The sequence below is a fragment of the Heliangelus exortis genome, chromosome 1 (genome assembly GCF_036169615.1).
Source record: "Heliangelus exortis chromosome 1, bHelExo1.hap1, whole genome shotgun sequence".
NCBI classification, from domain to species: domain Eukaryota; kingdom Metazoa; phylum Chordata; class Aves; order Apodiformes; family Trochilidae; genus Heliangelus; species Heliangelus exortis.
The window spans coordinates 193,969,797-193,986,602 of record NC_092422.1 but is presented as its reverse complement, the minus strand read 5'-3'; the positions used below and the strand labels follow the sequence as shown (position 1 = coordinate 193,986,602).

General features: G+C 47.4%; 1 protein-coding gene across 3 annotated transcripts; it reads right to left on the bottom strand.

The window, feature by feature from the left end:
* Positions 1–2,531: 2,531 nt before the first annotated feature.
* On the bottom strand, positions 2,532–14,435 carry LOC139791667 (endonuclease domain-containing 1 protein-like). 3 transcript variants are annotated; one of them, XM_071734203.1, is made up of 4 exons: positions 14,225–14,435; positions 7,150–7,257; positions 4,527–4,847; positions 2,532–4,146 (listed from the first exon to the last, which is right to left on the bottom strand). In XM_071734203.1, exons 3-4 carry the CDS (start codon positions 4,812–4,814, stop codon positions 3,601–3,603), a joined length of 834 nt encoding a protein of 277 aa, XP_071590304.1. In that variant the 5' UTR covers positions 4,815–4,847; positions 7,150–7,257; positions 14,225–14,435; the 3' UTR covers positions 2,532–3,600. The 3 variants fall into 3 exon arrangements, with proteins under 3 accessions (XP_071590304.1, XP_071590305.1, XP_071590302.1); XM_071734204.1 differs by lacking the exon at positions 7,150–7,257 and having other exon boundaries at positions 14,234–14,435; XM_071734201.1 differs by lacking the exons at positions 7,150–7,257; positions 14,225–14,435 and adding an exon at positions 6,276–6,524.
* Positions 14,436–16,806: the final 2,371 nt, after the last annotated feature.

Genomic DNA, 16,806 nt, shown 5'->3' with positions numbered 1-16,806 from the left:
CAGCAAAGAATTATGGGGGTGTGCATCAGGTGCTCTACACCCTTCTGCCTGATAAACAGTGCTCCACATATGAGCACTGATGCTCATAAAAATTCAAATACTGATGCTTTACAGTTACAGATGGGAGTGGAAGGTGCTAAGGTGGCTTAAAGAACCACTGACAACCGTATCAGGAAAAGGGGAATTCAATATAGATTTATAAAAGCAAGACTAAACAGATTTGGATGGCAAGGTTCACTCTACTGGTAACAATGAGATAAAGAGAACAATGTGCTCAGCACTGGTGAGGCCACAGCTTGAGTCCTGTGTCCAGTTCTGGGCTCCTCAGCTCAGGAAGGAGATTGAGGTGCTGGAGCAGGTCCAAAGGAGGCAACTGGGCTGGTGAAGGGATCCAGCACAGATCCTGTGAGGAGAGGCTGAGGGAGCTGGGGGTGTTGAGGCTGGGGAAGAGGAGGCTCAGGGGAGACCTCATCACTCTCTCCAACTCCCTGAAAGGAGGTTGGAGCCAGGGGGGGTTGGGCTCTTTTCCCAGGCAACTCTCAGCAAGACAAGAGGGCACAAGAGGTCTCAAGTTGTGCCAGGGGAGGTTTAGGATGGACATTAGAAAGAATTTCTTTGTGGAGAGGGTGATCAGCCATTGGAATGGGCTGCCCAGGGAAGGGGTGGATTCTCCATCCCTGGAGGTATTTAAAAAGAGCCTGGATGTGGCACTCAGTGCCATGGGCTGGGAACTGCAGTGGGAGTGGATCAAGGGTTGGACTTGATGAGCTCTGAGGTCCCTTCCAACCCAGCCAGTTCTATGATTCTATGATTCTATGAGATCAAGGTAACAAAATCAAACAATTAATATAAAAACTGAAAAAAAAAACCCAAAAAATACAAAAAAGCCAACAACTATGAAATGCTTGGTTTTGGCCACAGTTCCTTGGTGGATTTGAAGAAACACCACAAAGTTGAGCTTAATTCAAAGTTTGAGTCTGTGTATGGCACTGGAAGCTGCAGAGAATCCTGGTGTGCCGTAACTGACAATAATCAAATTGTTGTTTGACTATTGCATTTTGTTAATATTTCCAGGTTTCAAAGCAAAAGTGTGAATAGAAATGGCCTAGGGGAGTTCAGTCCACAGGTGTCCATCTTTCTAAAAAACTTTTTATGAAGTTTCATTAAAAAAGTAGTATTTCAGTAAATGATGGCATAAAGGCAATGATGGGATAAAGGCAACTAAGTAAGTGTATAATACAAACATTGAAATAATGGTGATTAAACGCTATAGGGTAATATTAAAAGTAATCATGAGATAAAGACAGCTTGACCCATACAGTTTAACTCTGTGTTGAGCTGACCACATAGAGTTGGGCCACAGAGAGTTGTCCTAGAGCTTGCAGCAGCTCTGGGCTCAGTGGAGGCCTCTGTCCCTGTTGCTTCTTCATGGCCAGGGGCAGAGGAAAACAGAGCCAAAAGCTGCCTGGATGGATGCTCCAGGAGCTGGGGATGATGGGGCTGGGGCAGCCTCTGCTGTGTGAGGAACCTCTGATTCATGTAAACTGATCCGTGCTGATTAAAACTGATTTATGCAAACTGCTTGAAGCTCAACAAGGCCAAGTGCAAGGTTCTGCACCTGGGTCGAGGCAATCTCATGCTTTAATACAACTTGGGAGGAGAAAAGATTGAGGACAGCCCTGAGAAAGACTTGGGATGGGAGTGGTTGACCAGAAGCTTAACATGAGCCATCAGTGTGTGCTTGCAGCCCAGAAACCAACCCGGTCCTGGGCTGCATCAAAAGAAGTGTGAGCAGCCCAGTCAAGGGAGGGGATTCTCCCCCTCTGCTCTGCTCTGCTGAGACCCCACCTGGAGCTCTGTGTCCAGTTGTGGAGTCCCCAAGAGCAGAAGGACACAGAGCTCCTGGAAGGTGTCCAGAGCAGAGCCACTCAAATGCTCAGAGGGCTGAGCACCTCCCTGGGAAGCCAGGCTGAGGGATTGGGGTTGTTCAGCCTGGAGAAGAGGAGGCCCCCAGGTGAGCTCAGAGCAACCTTCCAATATCTGCAGGGGCTCCAAGAAAGCTGGGGGAGGGCTTTGGACACGGGGGGGTAGGGAGAGGACAAGGAGGAAGCTGCTCCAGGGGTTGATGTTGGATATCAGGGAGCAATTCCTGACAGTGAGGGTGATCAGACATTGGAATGGGCTGCCCAGGGTAGTGGTGGAGTCACCATCCCTGGAGGTGTTTAAGGAGAGATTGGATGTGGCTCCTAGTGCCATGGTCTGGCTGCTGTGGTGGGGTTAGGTCATAGACTGGACGTGATGATCTCAGAGATCTTGACTCAGAGGTCTTCTCCAGCCTCAATAATTCTGTGAGTCTGTGATTTGGACAGCCCACCTCCAGCAAGGCTGCTGTAAGCACTGGGCGTTACTGGCAGAGTAACCAGAGCAAAGCAAATTCTGCTTTACATGGAAGGTGACCCTGTGGTCAGTACTGGAGCAAACAACTTTTACATAAACTCCTCAGACACTGAATTCTATGGCACACGTTGATCTTTGACACATTGAATGTATTTCACAACATCAGTTTTACATAAATCTACAGAGAAGGTTCAGAAGAAAAGCACAGAATGAAAGTGCACAATCAGTGGGTCACAGAAATTTCTCTTAGAATGGTCAAAACTTGATGAGCCCCTCTGCCCCCTGAACCAGGCCCCCTGGTACCTCAGCTCCCACTCCCAAGGTGCATGATCCAAAAGCCAGCAAACCAAAACCCACTGATCAATTCCCATAAGCATGGTCCTTGTGTACATTCAGGGATGGGGAGCCCAGTGATTCATGTAGGATATTTCCTTCCTTCTCCTTGTTTTTCCTGTCTGCAGCCTTCAAGAGAGCTGGGATGTTCCTGCTCTGCTCGGTTGTCTTCCTCCTTTCCAGCTTCCTCTCTCTCTCCTTTCCTCTGGTCGTTGGATGTGCTGCTCAGGATGGATTTCTGTATACAGCCTCTCAGCAATCCTTGGGGTTTTGGCTTTCCCAGCCCCAGGATGGATGGATGGATTCCCAGGATGGAATTGTTGAGGTTGGGAGGCACTTCTCAAGGCCCAGTAGTGCAGACCCCAGCACAGGCAGGCTCAGTGAGATCAGGTTGTCCAGGACTGTATCCAACTGGGGTTTGAGCATCTCCAGAGATGGAAACTCCAGAACCTCTCTGGATAACCTGAGCCACCCTGGTCTTGCTTGCTGAGGGAGAAGTCAGCAGCACATTAGCAGTGACACCTAATGAGGCAAGGGAGGAACTCCCATCTGTGTATGGGTATGCAGAAAAAGGGGAGAAAAAGGCAAAGCATCTCTTATTTCAAGGACAAGCTCTGGTTTCTCTGCCCAAGGCCCCCCTACAGGGCAAGGACTCCCCCCAGAGTGTTCCCTCCAAGGATGGAGAGCAAAGCAAACCAGCTGGAGGCTCTGCTGACCTCCCCTCCCTTTAACCAGTGAAGGTGCTCAGAGAGACAGAACTGGGAAAGTGCTAGAGAAGAAAGCAGGACAGATGCCACACAGGACAATCAAGTGATTCCTCAGGTGGGGAGGGCTCCTGAGCCTTTTCCCACCTGAGGTGTGACAGGGACCTTACTCCCGGGGACAGGCGCTGTGAAACAGGGAAACCGATTCCCTCCCGTAGAGCAGAGACAACGTCTCCTCCAGCTCCCCCAGTGTCAGCAGCTCCACCTCATCCCTGTCGTTCTCAGCAATCACCCCCCAGGCCTTGGTGTTTTTCGTGCCCAGCTCACAGCAAGCACTCGACCAGATGTAGCTGGGTTTGTTCACCCTCCCGTTGCCGATGTAGGTCTTGCCAGGCACGGCGCCCACCACGACGTAGGTGTTGTTACAACCCTGTGTCCTCCTCATCATGGTTTGCTGCTCGTAGTTGTTCCAGGCACCACCGTTGAGTTTTGCATCCTGGGGCACGATGTTGGTGAGGGTGAAGGTAGCTTTCCTGCTGATGGGGTCCTCGTGGTGACCGTTGGGGTTTAAGTGGCCGCGGTTCAAACCCGTGAGGTTCTTGTAGTCTTGGAGGAGAGCTTGGCTCTCGCTGAGTTGCTCGAAGCTGACTTTGAAACGATTTAAGAGAGTCCACTCTTTTTCCATAGTTTTTGGGTAATTTGAGCCGACGAGCTTGACGTGTAAAGAGGAGAACAAGGTGTTAGTATTGGGGATGGGAGTCGTGGAGAAGATGTTTGTGGGGATCGAGCACCCATTTTTTTCCGTATCAAGTGTAAGAAATAAAATTTAACACAATTTTACTTAGTATTCCTGTAAGGTAAATGCAGAAAAATGGGCACTTTTTAGGATATGACTCATTTGATCCTCCTGCTCATGCCTCAGGCACTTCAGAGGAATCGAGTGGTGAAGGTGTTTGAAGTTAAATGAGATGAATCCCACCCAGTGGGTACATTTGTGTGGCAGGAAAAAGTGGGAGGAAAAGTGAGTGTTTAAATGCTGCACTTCACCTTTTAATGACTGGAGGGTGACAAGAAGTAAGAGAAGACACTCACCTGGGGTTCAACCATCCATGTATTGGGTCTCTTGCCAGGTCCAGGCTGGTAGAGGTAAGCAGAGTACACGGGAATACGCAGGTCCCTGTCGTAGAGGGTGGCAAAGTAATACTTGTTTCCATAACGTTGGCAGATCCAGGCTGGGTTTTGAGGTGTTAGGGCTGCATTTGGGAGGGTTTTCCTGAAGAAAAACTGAGGGCATGAACGTTCCAATGAGGCCACCACCTCCCCGTGGCCCAGCCAGAGGCAGCTGGCCAGGACCTGCAGCAGCAGCAGCAACAGCATCATGGGGAGGATTCCACCTGCAGGGCTCTTGCTGACCTGGAGGAGAAATGCAGAGAGAGACTCAGCTGGGAGAAAGCTCCTCATGGCCTGGGGTCAGTTTTGTGCTTGTGGGACACAGCTGGCAGAGGAGGGGGACGTTGAGACACCAAGGAGGGGACAACTCCTTGTCCTCCTGGCTATGGAAAAATCAAGAGTGGAAAAAGGGTGAAATGTAAAATAGGGTTTAGGTGCCTCTAGGAGGCAGCAGAGGAAGAAGTCATCCCCCTGTGAGGAGTGATCCCACCCACCTCATGTCTTATCAGCTCACACAGCAAAGTTTATTTAGAACTGAGGCACAGTGAGACAAGGGACAAGAAAACCTTTCCAGCCTATCTGTGTTGTCCAAGAACTCATCAGGAAGGCAGAGTGCTGAATTCCAGCACTTTTGAATAGGATTTTCATTTGATTTGTGTTTTTCTGCAACGACCATAGGGGAAAAATCCTGCAGCAACCCAGGGGCTGGAAGCCTCTATTCCAGTGTAGCATCTTCTGCTCTGAGAACCTCCCACAACCCACTGAAGGATTAATCTCCCCTAGAGTTAGGTCAGGTATTTCACCCAAGGTGGTCCAGCTTGAAGTCCTGGCTCTTAGAAAGCAAATATTGGGAAATGTTTTTCTGCTGCTCAGATTTCATTTTTGTATTGTCCAACCTGTGACAATGAACTTACAGAGCAGGGACCCAGGAGGTGCCAGCAGAAGGGGGGGTGACACCTCTGCCTCACTGACACCCTGGCTGCTGTTCTAGCAATGTAGGTATTCAGGGACAGCTCTTCCCATAGTTCCACAAGATTCCTACTGATCCACTTCTTCAGCTTTCCTGGTTGTTTTCCTTGTAGAGCAAAAGGTGCTGATGCAGGGATTTCTATTTCTCAAACAGAATCAGGACCTGCTTTTCCTTACTCAGATGCTGACATGATTTCCAGCAGTCAGCAAGCTTTTCTGTTTGGAGAAAGCTGCTCAAAAAATGCCTATGCACAGCAGGGAGCTTTATCATCCACCAGATGCACTACAGGCTTTGTGGTAACAGTGATATTTTCATTGCTAGACATTTGACTGGGTGGTTTGGAAATAATTAGCATTTGCAGTCAGGCTGGCAAGATGAGCACCTAAAGGGATTCGTGGGGGAGAAAGCTGCCATGGCCTCAAGAACACAAAACCCACCTGAGGAAGTGTCTCAGCTGAGGTCTGGGACAGACCTGCAATGTCACCTTGCACATTTGCCCTTTTCCTACTCTTTTTCCTGACCCTCGTGTGTCACTTTTCATTGGATTCAGGACATTGAGCTGAGAGAAGTGAACCACAAGAAGAGATTTCTTACAGTGCTCTCCACCACAGAAAAACCTCTGAAAAGTCTCTCTTTTGCACCAACTCTCCACAAACTTAAAACACCTGCAGTTGCCTTCAGAGATACAGAAGCCAACTTACCCTGTGAAAACCCAGCACACCAATGTGATGATTCCCACAGCTCTGCTCTCAGCTCCCAGGAGGATTCCCAAATGCCTCTGTGAGAGCCTGAAACTGGTTTTGATCTTGCAGGGTTTATATATTATCTCCAGGCAGGCTAAGGTGTCCATAATTCTCTTTTGCTCGACTTCTCAGCCAGGTTTCAGAGGAAGGTTTTCCAGAGGTGGAGCCAAGAGCTGTGTTGTTTTTCCAGAGCTCTTTTGCAAGGTCATGGGCAGAGTTGTGGCACTCAGTAAGTTCCCAGCTCTAATTCAGGAGTTTGGTGTGAACTTTCCAGGTGACTCTGCAACTGGAATTTATTTATGCAGAGTGTTTTGTGGCATTTCTGATAACCTTGGGGCAAATTTCTCTACTCCTCTGAGCCAACCCATGTCTCTGGGCCACAATAAGACCTTGGCTCTACCCTCCTCTGGAGCTGCCTTATTGATAGTGGGGTGGTTTCCTTTCTTTGGGAATGGTGTTCCTTGTTCCATGTTTGGCCTGGACTCGACCTGATTTGAGTTTTTTTCTGAAAGACCAGGGATTGCATCATGTAGTGATGATTCCCCAGCTTCTTCCACTCTATTTTGCCTCTAAATAACACTCTCAGATTCTACACATTTTTACTTCTCTTTGCTTAAGATTCTTTCCTTCTGTCATTCTTTCAGTTCTTCTCCTACCTGATACAAAATATTTAAGAGCTGCAGCATCCAGTGCATAAACTCTCATTTTCTCCTCAGAGGGGGGATGTTAGAGCTCAGCTACTGCAGCCCCCCTTAATCTGAGGTATTTATTCTCAAGCCAAGGAAACAATTTAAATATTGCAGTGAATGCTGGGGAAGGAACAAGAGCTTACCTTGAAGCAGTCTCAGGACAAGCAGATGAACTGGTGCTTCACTCTTCTTTCTGGAGAAAATTTGTCTGAACCCTCAGGAGTCCCACATCAATATGTAGTCAGTCAGAACTCTGCCCCTTTTCAAGAAAGGGGAAGTCAAACAAAATAAATGTTGTTGAGGGGAGATTTCTTCACACCCTCCCAGAAATGGCAAACAATTGCTATTTGTTACTTCTTCAAAATTTCTCCCACTCTTACTGACTTACAGCATCGTTTGTCTGACCCCTCAGGAGTCCCACATCAATATATACCCAGTCACAAATCTGCCTCTTTTTATAATCAGGGGAACTCAAAGAAAAGAGTGGATCTCTTTTGCTTTTCAGAGGATATCTTCATGCCTGCCCCAGTGGGGTGACAATCTCTGTTTGGTATTTTCTCAGCATGCCTCCCAAGTTTGCTGACTTGCAGCATCACAGTGCAGAAGCAAACAACTTTGCCTGGAGATTTTCATTTCCATTTCCTCATTCCCCATGGATCAGGGCTGCTGCAGCAGCACCTCCACGAGTTTCTGTTCCAGGCAGAACATCTCTGGTGGCATCAGACCAGGCAGCCCCTCTGTGAGGCCACACAGATGTTCATGGTCTGCTCTTCTGCAGCCTCTCAGAACAGAACTGAGATGCTCAGGCTGCACATTTCCCCTTGCCTGATGACCAAGACTTTGTAACAGCACTTCTTGAGGCTGTCCTGCAGGTCCTGGGGGGAACACCTCCCTCTCTGCTTGCTGCTGTAGAGGCACTGCTGAGCCCCTGCTCAAACAGGATGCCAGGCTGCCCAGACAGGAGCTTTGCTGGAGGCAGTTTTCTGCCCACAGGAATGGATAAAAGGGATGGGAAGGGGTGGATGCAGACAGCAAGGGTTGGTAGGCTGAGCTCTCTCGACCTCAGAGGACAGGAGGAATGAGAAGGGTTGGCTCCTATGGTCTCTCTCAGGACAACTGGAGGGGAGATGCTCTTTTCCCACAGCCTTAGTGGGGTGGAAATGCCCTCTGGGTCTGGTCCTGCTGCTTTTTGTCAGTGCAAGAGCTTGGTGTTTCCAAAGGCCTGATGGAGAAATACCACACAGAGCAATTTGCCAGCCTATTGGATCCTTCAGTCTTCTCCCAGTACAGAGTCCAAAGATTCATAGAATAAGTTCTCCTAGATATTTTTCCTATGTTATGGATGTAAAGACAAAGCAGGTGCATCACTTGTCTAGGGAAAGTGTATCAGAGGCCTGATCTGGCTTCTCCTGGAGGATGTTCTCCTGATACCTCCCTCAGTTTTCTCTCTCTCAGACCCCAGTGACCAAACTCCTTCTCTTCAGCTTGTAAGGTCAGAGGTGGAAAAATCCTATTGGATCTCAGGGCAACAGGAGAGGAGATGCTGTTTTCCTACAGTCTTAGTGGGGTGGAAATGGGACTAAAGGTTGTTAATGATTTAGAGCAAGAATCATCAGAAAGGTGATGACGGAAGTCAGGGACTCTATGAATGGTTCCCTGTCCTGAGCTGCATGTTGGAGCAGACATAAAGGGATCTGGTGGAAAAATCCTATTGGATCCTCAAATCTTCTCCCAGTTGGGAGTCCAGAGATTTGTGGAAGAAGAAACAGGAAAAGCATACAAAGTCCCAGTCTGGCTTCTCCATCAGGATTGATGTAAACACTTTAAAAATACAAAAATTTGTCTCTTGAATCAATTTTTTTTTTCTTTCTCCCTGCTATGTTGCAACATTTTGTCAATTAACATATGTTTACCTCACCATATGCCTGACATACACCTAAAAGATAAGAATACTTATCAGGTCGTCTCCTGGTGCATGATGGAAACGATGAAGTTAGCAGGACACCCAAAAAGACTAAAAGATAAGGATGACTCATCTCCGGGAAGTCGGGAAATCTGTATGTATCAGGGACTTATGCAAAAAGGGGACCCCTTTTCTTTTCCTCTATAAAAATCGCCCCAGAAGAACCGAAGTTGTTGCAGCTCAGAGCAGCCAGTAGCTCGGTGGAGCCAGCAGCTCAGAAGGACACGTGGAAGCAGCTCCTGTGACTACAAACTCCAGCCAGCTCGGCGCAAAAAGGCGGCAAGCAGCTCTGAAGGCCCAAGCGGAAAGCGGCGAGGCGGCTTTCTTCTGGACCCCCCCCTCTCTCGGCACTTCGGCTTCAGCTCCGGGACAGAGAAGCGGCAGGAGCGACAGACCCTACGCTCCTGACCACAGCCAGAGGCCAAGGCCGGCGGACAGGGGTAACATCTTAATTACCCTCCCTCTTTTCTCCTCTTAACGACTCTTCTCCCCAAAGTAACTAATTGTATAATTCCTAAATAAATCCTTTGAACTTGTTTAAATCATAAAGCCTGGTTATTTTTGTAAACTCACGCGTCGTCTATGAGTAGTGGCTGAAATTTCCCCGCAAACAAAATATAAATGATAACTCGGATCGTGACAAGGATGTTCTCCTGATATCTCCCTCAGAGACCCCCAGTGACCCCAGTCCAATCTGCTGCTCAAAGCAGGGCAAGCCATGAGCTGGCTGCCCAAATGCAGGGAAATTCCAAAACCTCCTGTGACTGCAGTGAAGGAAAAAAAGGGGAGCTGGACCAGCAGCATCAGAAGGGACAATATTTCTACTGCAGGAAAAGAGCTGCCACCAAAGCCTTCTTTTGAGTCTGGTACCTTTCAAGGTTGAAGCTCCAAGACCTCCACTCACCTGTGATGCCCACTGAGGTTTTCACTCCCTAACTACAGTGATGGGCAAAGCCAGACAGACTCAACTTGGGAATCAAAAAAACCCAATCTCTTGGTTCAAAAAGATAATCTCAGGAGAAAAGGAACACATGATCAGGTCTTAATACCTTCCCCCCACCTCTTCCTTCCTCCCAGGCCTGAATTGCTTCACTGCTGCAGCAAAAGAGGATGGGAAGGGGGGGTTTAGGGTCAGTTCCCCACACGGTGTTTCTGCTGCTGCTTCCTCTTCAGGGGGAGGACTCCTCACATTCTTCCCTAGCCCTTCCCTAGACATGAGTCCCTCTCACCAGGTCCCTCAGGAACTGCTCCAGCCCATGGGGTCACTGCTGTCACCCAGTCACCTCCTCTGGCACAGGGTCCTCCACGCCTGCAGCTCCACATCTGCCTCTCTCCATGATCTTGCACAGGCTGCAGCTCCACATCTGCCCAGCTGTGACACTTCAGTGGCTGCAGGTGCCCATCTGTCCTCCCACCGTGGTCCTTCAGGGACTTTTCTCCACTGTGATCCTCTGTGGGATCCACTGTGGGTGCAGGGGGACAGCTGCCACCTCAGCCATGGGCTGTGGGAAAATCTCTGCTCAGGCACTTCCTTCCCCTTCTTCCTCTCTGACCTCAGTGGCTTTGCTCTGCCATTGCATTGCTGGCTTCTTGTTTTGTTTTTTGTTTTTTTTTTAATTTTTGCAGTTTTGTTTTCACTTTCTTGAAAATCTTACTCACAGAGGCTGATCCAGCTTCCTACATCCTCAGTCTTGGTGAGAGCTGGGGCCACGATTGGAGCCAGCTCCACGATTGGAGCCTTCCAGCAAGCAGCTCCTCACAGGAGCCACCCCTATGGCTACCCCCACTTCCCAAACCCAAGATGTTCCCTATAGAAGAAGGAAATGAATAGCCAAAGGGATTTGGGATGGATTGAGCAGTGCAGGAAGGAGAAAATCACAGCAGCAGAAGACGAATGGGCACAAGAAAACAAAATGCAAGAAGAGAAACTTTGACACATGGATGGAGGAGACATTTGTTCTTCTGGGCTGCTCTCCTTAGAGGGCAACAAAGATCCTGGTATCCCATGGGCACAGGCAGGATATGAACATGTCTGGCCACTCTACAAGCCACCCTCACTGACCTGTGTGCCACCCCTGATTTTAGGACCTCCTCCCATCACTCTGCTGATGAGAGCAAGGGCAGAGAGGGAGTGCAGGCACCTGGGGGCCAGCTCACTCTTTTTCAGCCATTGGGATGCTGAGAAATGAAGCTCTGACCCTGTGCCAGGTATGTTCATCCTTGCCAGGGGTTTGAACCTGCCTGAGCATCACGTGAGGATTGAAAAACTGTCCCACAGCAGACCAAAGATTGGAGATGCCCAGCAGAGGCATCAGCTGCTGCTTCTCCCCTTCCCCACTGCCCCAGGAGTGGTCTCAGAGCAGCTCTGCCATGCAGCTCTCTGATCAGGAACATGGCCCATTTCCCAGGGAAACAGCACAACCCTTGACCACAGCCACGGAAAAAGTCTCATGTTTTTGAGAAAATTCAGGGAAAATGGTAAGGATGCAAAGGATGTACATGGTTACCTAATCCCTCTAAGGACAATGAGGGTATTAATGTTAGTGCTAAATTCTGAGTTACAGCAATTCTTGCATTTTGGAGACAAATGTGCTCAAGCCCTCCTTTCCCCATGCCAGGCAGGGGTTTTGGTACATTCCAGTTCAGCTGGGAAAGATGACAAGTGCTTTATGTCCTTTTAGTCATATTAACTGCCCCAGACTGAGTGCCATGGTCCCTGTGCAAGGTAACACTTGAGGTGACACTGGGGTCTCCTCCTTGTCACCAATGAAGCTCCCATCACCCTCCTACAAATCCTCACCAGCCAACAGCAGTCAGGTTGCCTGGGCTCACTTTCCCTCTTTCAGTTTTCTTCAGCTTTGGAGACCAAAAATCACTCCCTGATTTTCACTTTCTGATCCTCACGCAGCAGTTTGGGCTCTGCTGGGGAGGGAGAGGCAAAAACCCAAATCCCTCACCAGAGATGCAGCCCTGGACTTCTGGGGGTTGGGTGGTGATGGATGGAGAGATGGTAGCAAGGAAAACAATGGATATTTGTCTGGGAGCTGGATGCAGAAGGGAAATCACAGCACTGGGTGTGTATCTATCTTCTGTCACACAGAAATCTTAAAATAATCTTTTATCAAGACTTACAGAGAAAGAAATAATAAGATGCCCATTGCCAGGATCTCACTCTATGGAATTCATTCCTCTTAGCCCAGACATTTGAAAAAGATATTTCCAAATCTGCCCTTTGTATTCAATGGAGAGAAGAAGTTGTCTCCAGAGATGAGTGCCTTTTGGGCTAAATTAGCAGAAAGGAAAAAAAAATATGAAACCGTGTAAAATGATTGAAAAGGAAGTGTTAATTCTGGGTTGAGTATAGAGGCAGTGTCAGCTGGTAGCTCAGTCACAGATATCTGAATTGAAGAAGAAACATAATAAATCCTTGCAGAATAAATCCCCCCCTCTCTTGGTAACTCTGATTTTGGGGTATATCTGGAGAGGCACTGCAGGCCAAGGCACCCCATCAGCAGGGTCACATCTCCAGGTTTCAAAACAGCTCTTTTGTCCATGCACCCAGGAAGAAGCTGAGTTCCTGCTCTCTGGCATGAAAATTAGCCAAGAACTTCTGTGTCTTAACACCTCTTGTGTATTAGAAGTGGTTGCAGATGCATTCCAGGTGGTGTCAGACCCATGGGTTTCCTCACAGGGAAAAAAACCTCTTTGCTCTAAGTTTAAGAAACTCAGTCCTGTGACTCAGTGGGGAGAGGTCTGGCTTCTTCCTGCGTTTGTGATGCTGGCCTAAAAAATGTGGATGTTGAATGGGTGGGAAAATCCTCCTGGTGAGGTCAGGATTGGGTGTTCAAGGATGGAAGAGGTGAATGCTGGTGGGAGGAAAAGGGTGGACTGAGCCCATTCAGGTCAGTAAGCAGAAATCCCTCCTGACTGGATCTGCCTGGTCATTTGTCTTTGCATGGTTTGGGTAATGAAAGATGAGACCAAAGAGGAGGTCTAGAGAGATTTGGGATCTGTCCTTTTGCATTACAAGAGCTCATGAGACCCTTTTCCTCCATGCCTGCTGTTTATTTTTCCCTCAAAGGGCTTTTCCACCTAACAATACAGCAGTTTCACTACTACACCTGAACCTCTCAAGCCAGGCAATGAGATTTGGTGAGCAAATCCACTTTTCCAGGAAGCTGGGAGCACGTCCTGCTGCCCCCTGCCAGCTTTTCCTCACCTGTATGGGCAGTGGGTCACTCAAGCCCAGAGAGTTTGGGCTGGAAAGTATCTCACACCCTGCATCATTCCCCAGGTAAAATGGAAATCCCAAGAGATTAAAGCAGCTCTGGAGCCTGAACTTGTGGGATTTTCTTCCTTCCACCACACAGTGATAAAGCTTCTTCAAAAGTTAGAGCAACACTCACAGCTATTCCCTGATTTCTTGAGTGGGTTGGTCTGTATGGAAACTAATCCATGCTGTGGTTTCATTTGTAAGAGGACAATTTTTTAAGAGGTCTTTACAAAATAATACAACCTTTTAACAAGGTTTAACAAGGTTGTATTACAATTAATTGCAATTAATCCTCCTTTGATTTCTGCCCCTGGAAGACAATTGCATAACAGGCCTGGATTTCCCCATGTACGTGGGCTCCAAATTATGGGGTGACTTGATTGGTTTGGAGCTGCTCTGAGCTCTGCTGCCAAGGTGGTCAGGGAGCACTTCTCAGGAAAACAGATGAAAGAGTTCAGGCTTGTTGAGTCTGGCAAAGGGGAGGATGAAGGGCAGCCCAAAACCTACCTACAGTTCCTTGGAAGTGCAAAGATAACAGAGTCAAGCTCTTTGTGGTAGAGCCAGACCCTGTAAGAAAGGGCAGCAGCCACAAGCTGTGGCTTGGGAGGTGCAGGTTGAACAAGAGGATGAAGAATGGCTCCAGGCAGGTAGTACAGCTCTGTGACAAGTTCTTGGGAAATGACAAATGATGAATTGTGCAGGTGACTCAAGGTTTAACTGGATGAAATCCAGTCTAAGAGCTGACAGTGCTTCTGCTTTAAGCAGGAGGCTGAATTAAGAGTCCTCCAGCTGATGTTTCCAACAAACATCTCCATGACCCTATGGCAGATGCACCTCCCACCTTCTCCCCCTTCACTCCTGCTGTGACCCAGCACACTCAGTTCTTGTCTGGGAAATTCTAACAAGGCACTAGAATCCAAATTCCCTGCTCATGAGAGTTGTACACTGACATTTTCATACAGTCCAAAGCAACAAAACCCACATCACATACCTCAGAGAGCCTGGGGGAGGGCAGCTTTCCAGATCCTTGGTTCAGGGGAATAGTTGTCAACCAGATGAGTCCCCATCAGCTCATCTTCTCCTACAGGGACAGAACGATGAGAGCCAAAGTTCTCTGCATCAGTCCAGCTCCTTTTCCAGCCAGGCAAAATCCCCTGTGCTCCAAGTGCTCTGGAGCCCCAGGTCAGCTCCCTCTGCAACACAGCAGGGTTGCAGCACAGTAACTATGCTGAGGGTAATTGGAGGTTATGTCAACATATAGATTCCCAGGTAGGCTGCTGGCTCACTCCATATGGAAATTAGACAAATTAGACTGCTGACTGGGAGCAGAAATATTTCAGATCAAACTCCAGGGGAGGAGCCTCCTCATTAATTAGACAGAGCAGGTTCTGTGATCAGGGAGTGGGCTTTGGGTTGGCTCTGACAAACTTGGCATCCTCTGAAGCCTCTGAATGTGGCAGGCCAGGGAGGGCCAGCTATCCAAGGTGGGCAGCTCTGGTCTGCACCTCTGAGGATGTCAGCTTTGGTCATTCAGAAGGGGACAAGTCTCTGTGGCCAGCTCTGCCTGGGACAACTTTATGTGGTCAGCTCCAAACAGAGCATCAGAGGTCATTAGTTGCCTTTATAAGTACTTTAAATATTATCTTCTAGCACTTCATCAGCATTCTTTTAATTTTTTTTTTTCGTGCTTGATTTAGTTGCCTTCATCTCTTTGTTGCCTTGTTCACATTGTCAAATTAAGTATTACTTTATTAATGAGTCACCAGAAACCATTGCAGAGCAAGGATGACACCTCTGATGGCCAAGCACAAGGCAGGCATGTGACTGATGGAGATGCCCTGATGTGTGGTGACATCCAGGGATTGATCTGCTGCTGGAAGTTTGGGGACACCCACACCCATAGGGATCAGCATCCAGGCACATCCCGAGGGCATCTTCCATGGCTCCAGACACCTGACCAAATCCCATCACAGATCTCTGGGCAGTGCCAGCAGGATCAGGGACTTCTGCTCCTCCTTGCCACAGCAGCAAGAGCACTGGGTCCCTGCAGACACCTCTGGGGTTGCTCAAGGAGCTTCCTCTGATTCACTCCACCACCTCCTGACACCTGATGGGGCTTGAAACCACACTCATCCTCACCCCTCTCCATCCCAGGCCCTGTCACCCTTGCTGGAAACACCCACCTCCCAACCACCTTACATATTACATACATATATGTTACGTATTGCATATTATATAGTATATAGAATGTAATATATATTATATATGTTATATATTACATTCTATATAATATATTATATTATATTATATTATATTATATTATATTATATTATAATATATACTGTAATATAATGTAATATAATAGATTATAGATAATAGATTATAGATAATATTATATGTAATATTTTATATATACATATATACATGTATATATATATATTTTTTTTTAGGTAACAGATGTGCTGTGTGTGGTTCAGCACAGAACAGAAGCTGTTTGTGGCACTCCTCAGTTGGTCTCCTGGTTGGGTGCCCAGAGGAACTGCACATCTCTCAAACTCACCCCTCAGGGATAAGCTTATTCCTGTGAAATGAGGCTCAAAGCCATGAGACTCAAGAGATGTCCCACTGTAAACTTCCTGTCTTCAGTTAAATGTGGATCTAAAAAAAGAAAAAAAACCACCAAAACAACAACAACAAACCCCCCCAGAAAACCCCCCCAAAAAACCACAACAGAAAACATTTCCACCAACCTGACTCTGACTGCTTTATCTTGCCCAGATCTATTAGACATGAAGAAAGTTCTGTTTATGGAAAAACAAGTAAAATCTCTATTTTGACACATTTTTACATTGCTGCTGCAGGGTCACCAAATAAGATGGAAAGCCTGGAGACTTGAAAAAAAATCCTGATTTTTTCATCCAAACATGTGAGATATTACAGTTGTCCAATTAAATTGAAGACCAATGGATCATTGCATCTCTACAGCAGTTTCTCTCTGTTTTTAGAGCCTTTTTTATTTTATTTAAAGGGCTAAAATCATGGTTGGTAACTCCCAGAGCAAAAACCAGTGTGGGGTAAACAGAAGGGCCCTGAATGTATGAACTGAAGGTCTGAGACAGTAGAAAAGTTTGTGGAGAGCTTAGAAAGGAGGAACAGAACCATCAAAACAGCTGGGTCAATGAACATATTTGCATAGAGGGGGCAAATGAGTAAAAGGGGAAGAGGAAAACTTCTGCCAGACCAACCATCAACCAGGCTTGGAGGAAACCAGCAGGAAGTAAAATAGAGATCTCAGTCAGGTCTGGAGGAATTAATAAAATTTTAAACTGAAGAAGAGAGTTATAACACTGAGTTATCCCTGTGCTTGTTGAAAGGCTTTGTGCTGTGCAGGATTTTACACAATTTAGAGGAGATTTGCTGGGATTGTTTGTTTTTCACATGCCAGAATGGAATCATTGAAATTAATATTTTCCATTCCAGGATGCCAGGTGTCCTACTGTGAATTAATGTTTGCTTTCTAAGTACCATGTTGGCTTCTCTCAAGTATTTATGATGTAAATTTTC

Bases quoted from the DNA above. Each gene is read 5' to 3' on its own strand.
- LOC139791667 (XM_071734203.1), bottom strand. From the start codon at position 4,814: ATGATGCTGTTGCTGCTGCTGCTGCAGGTCCTGGCCAGCTGCCTCTGG. The intron at 4,147-4,526 runs GTGAGTGTCTTC...TTACACGTCAAG, and splicing joins CATGGATGGTTGAACCCCAG to CTCGTCGGCTCAAATTACCC.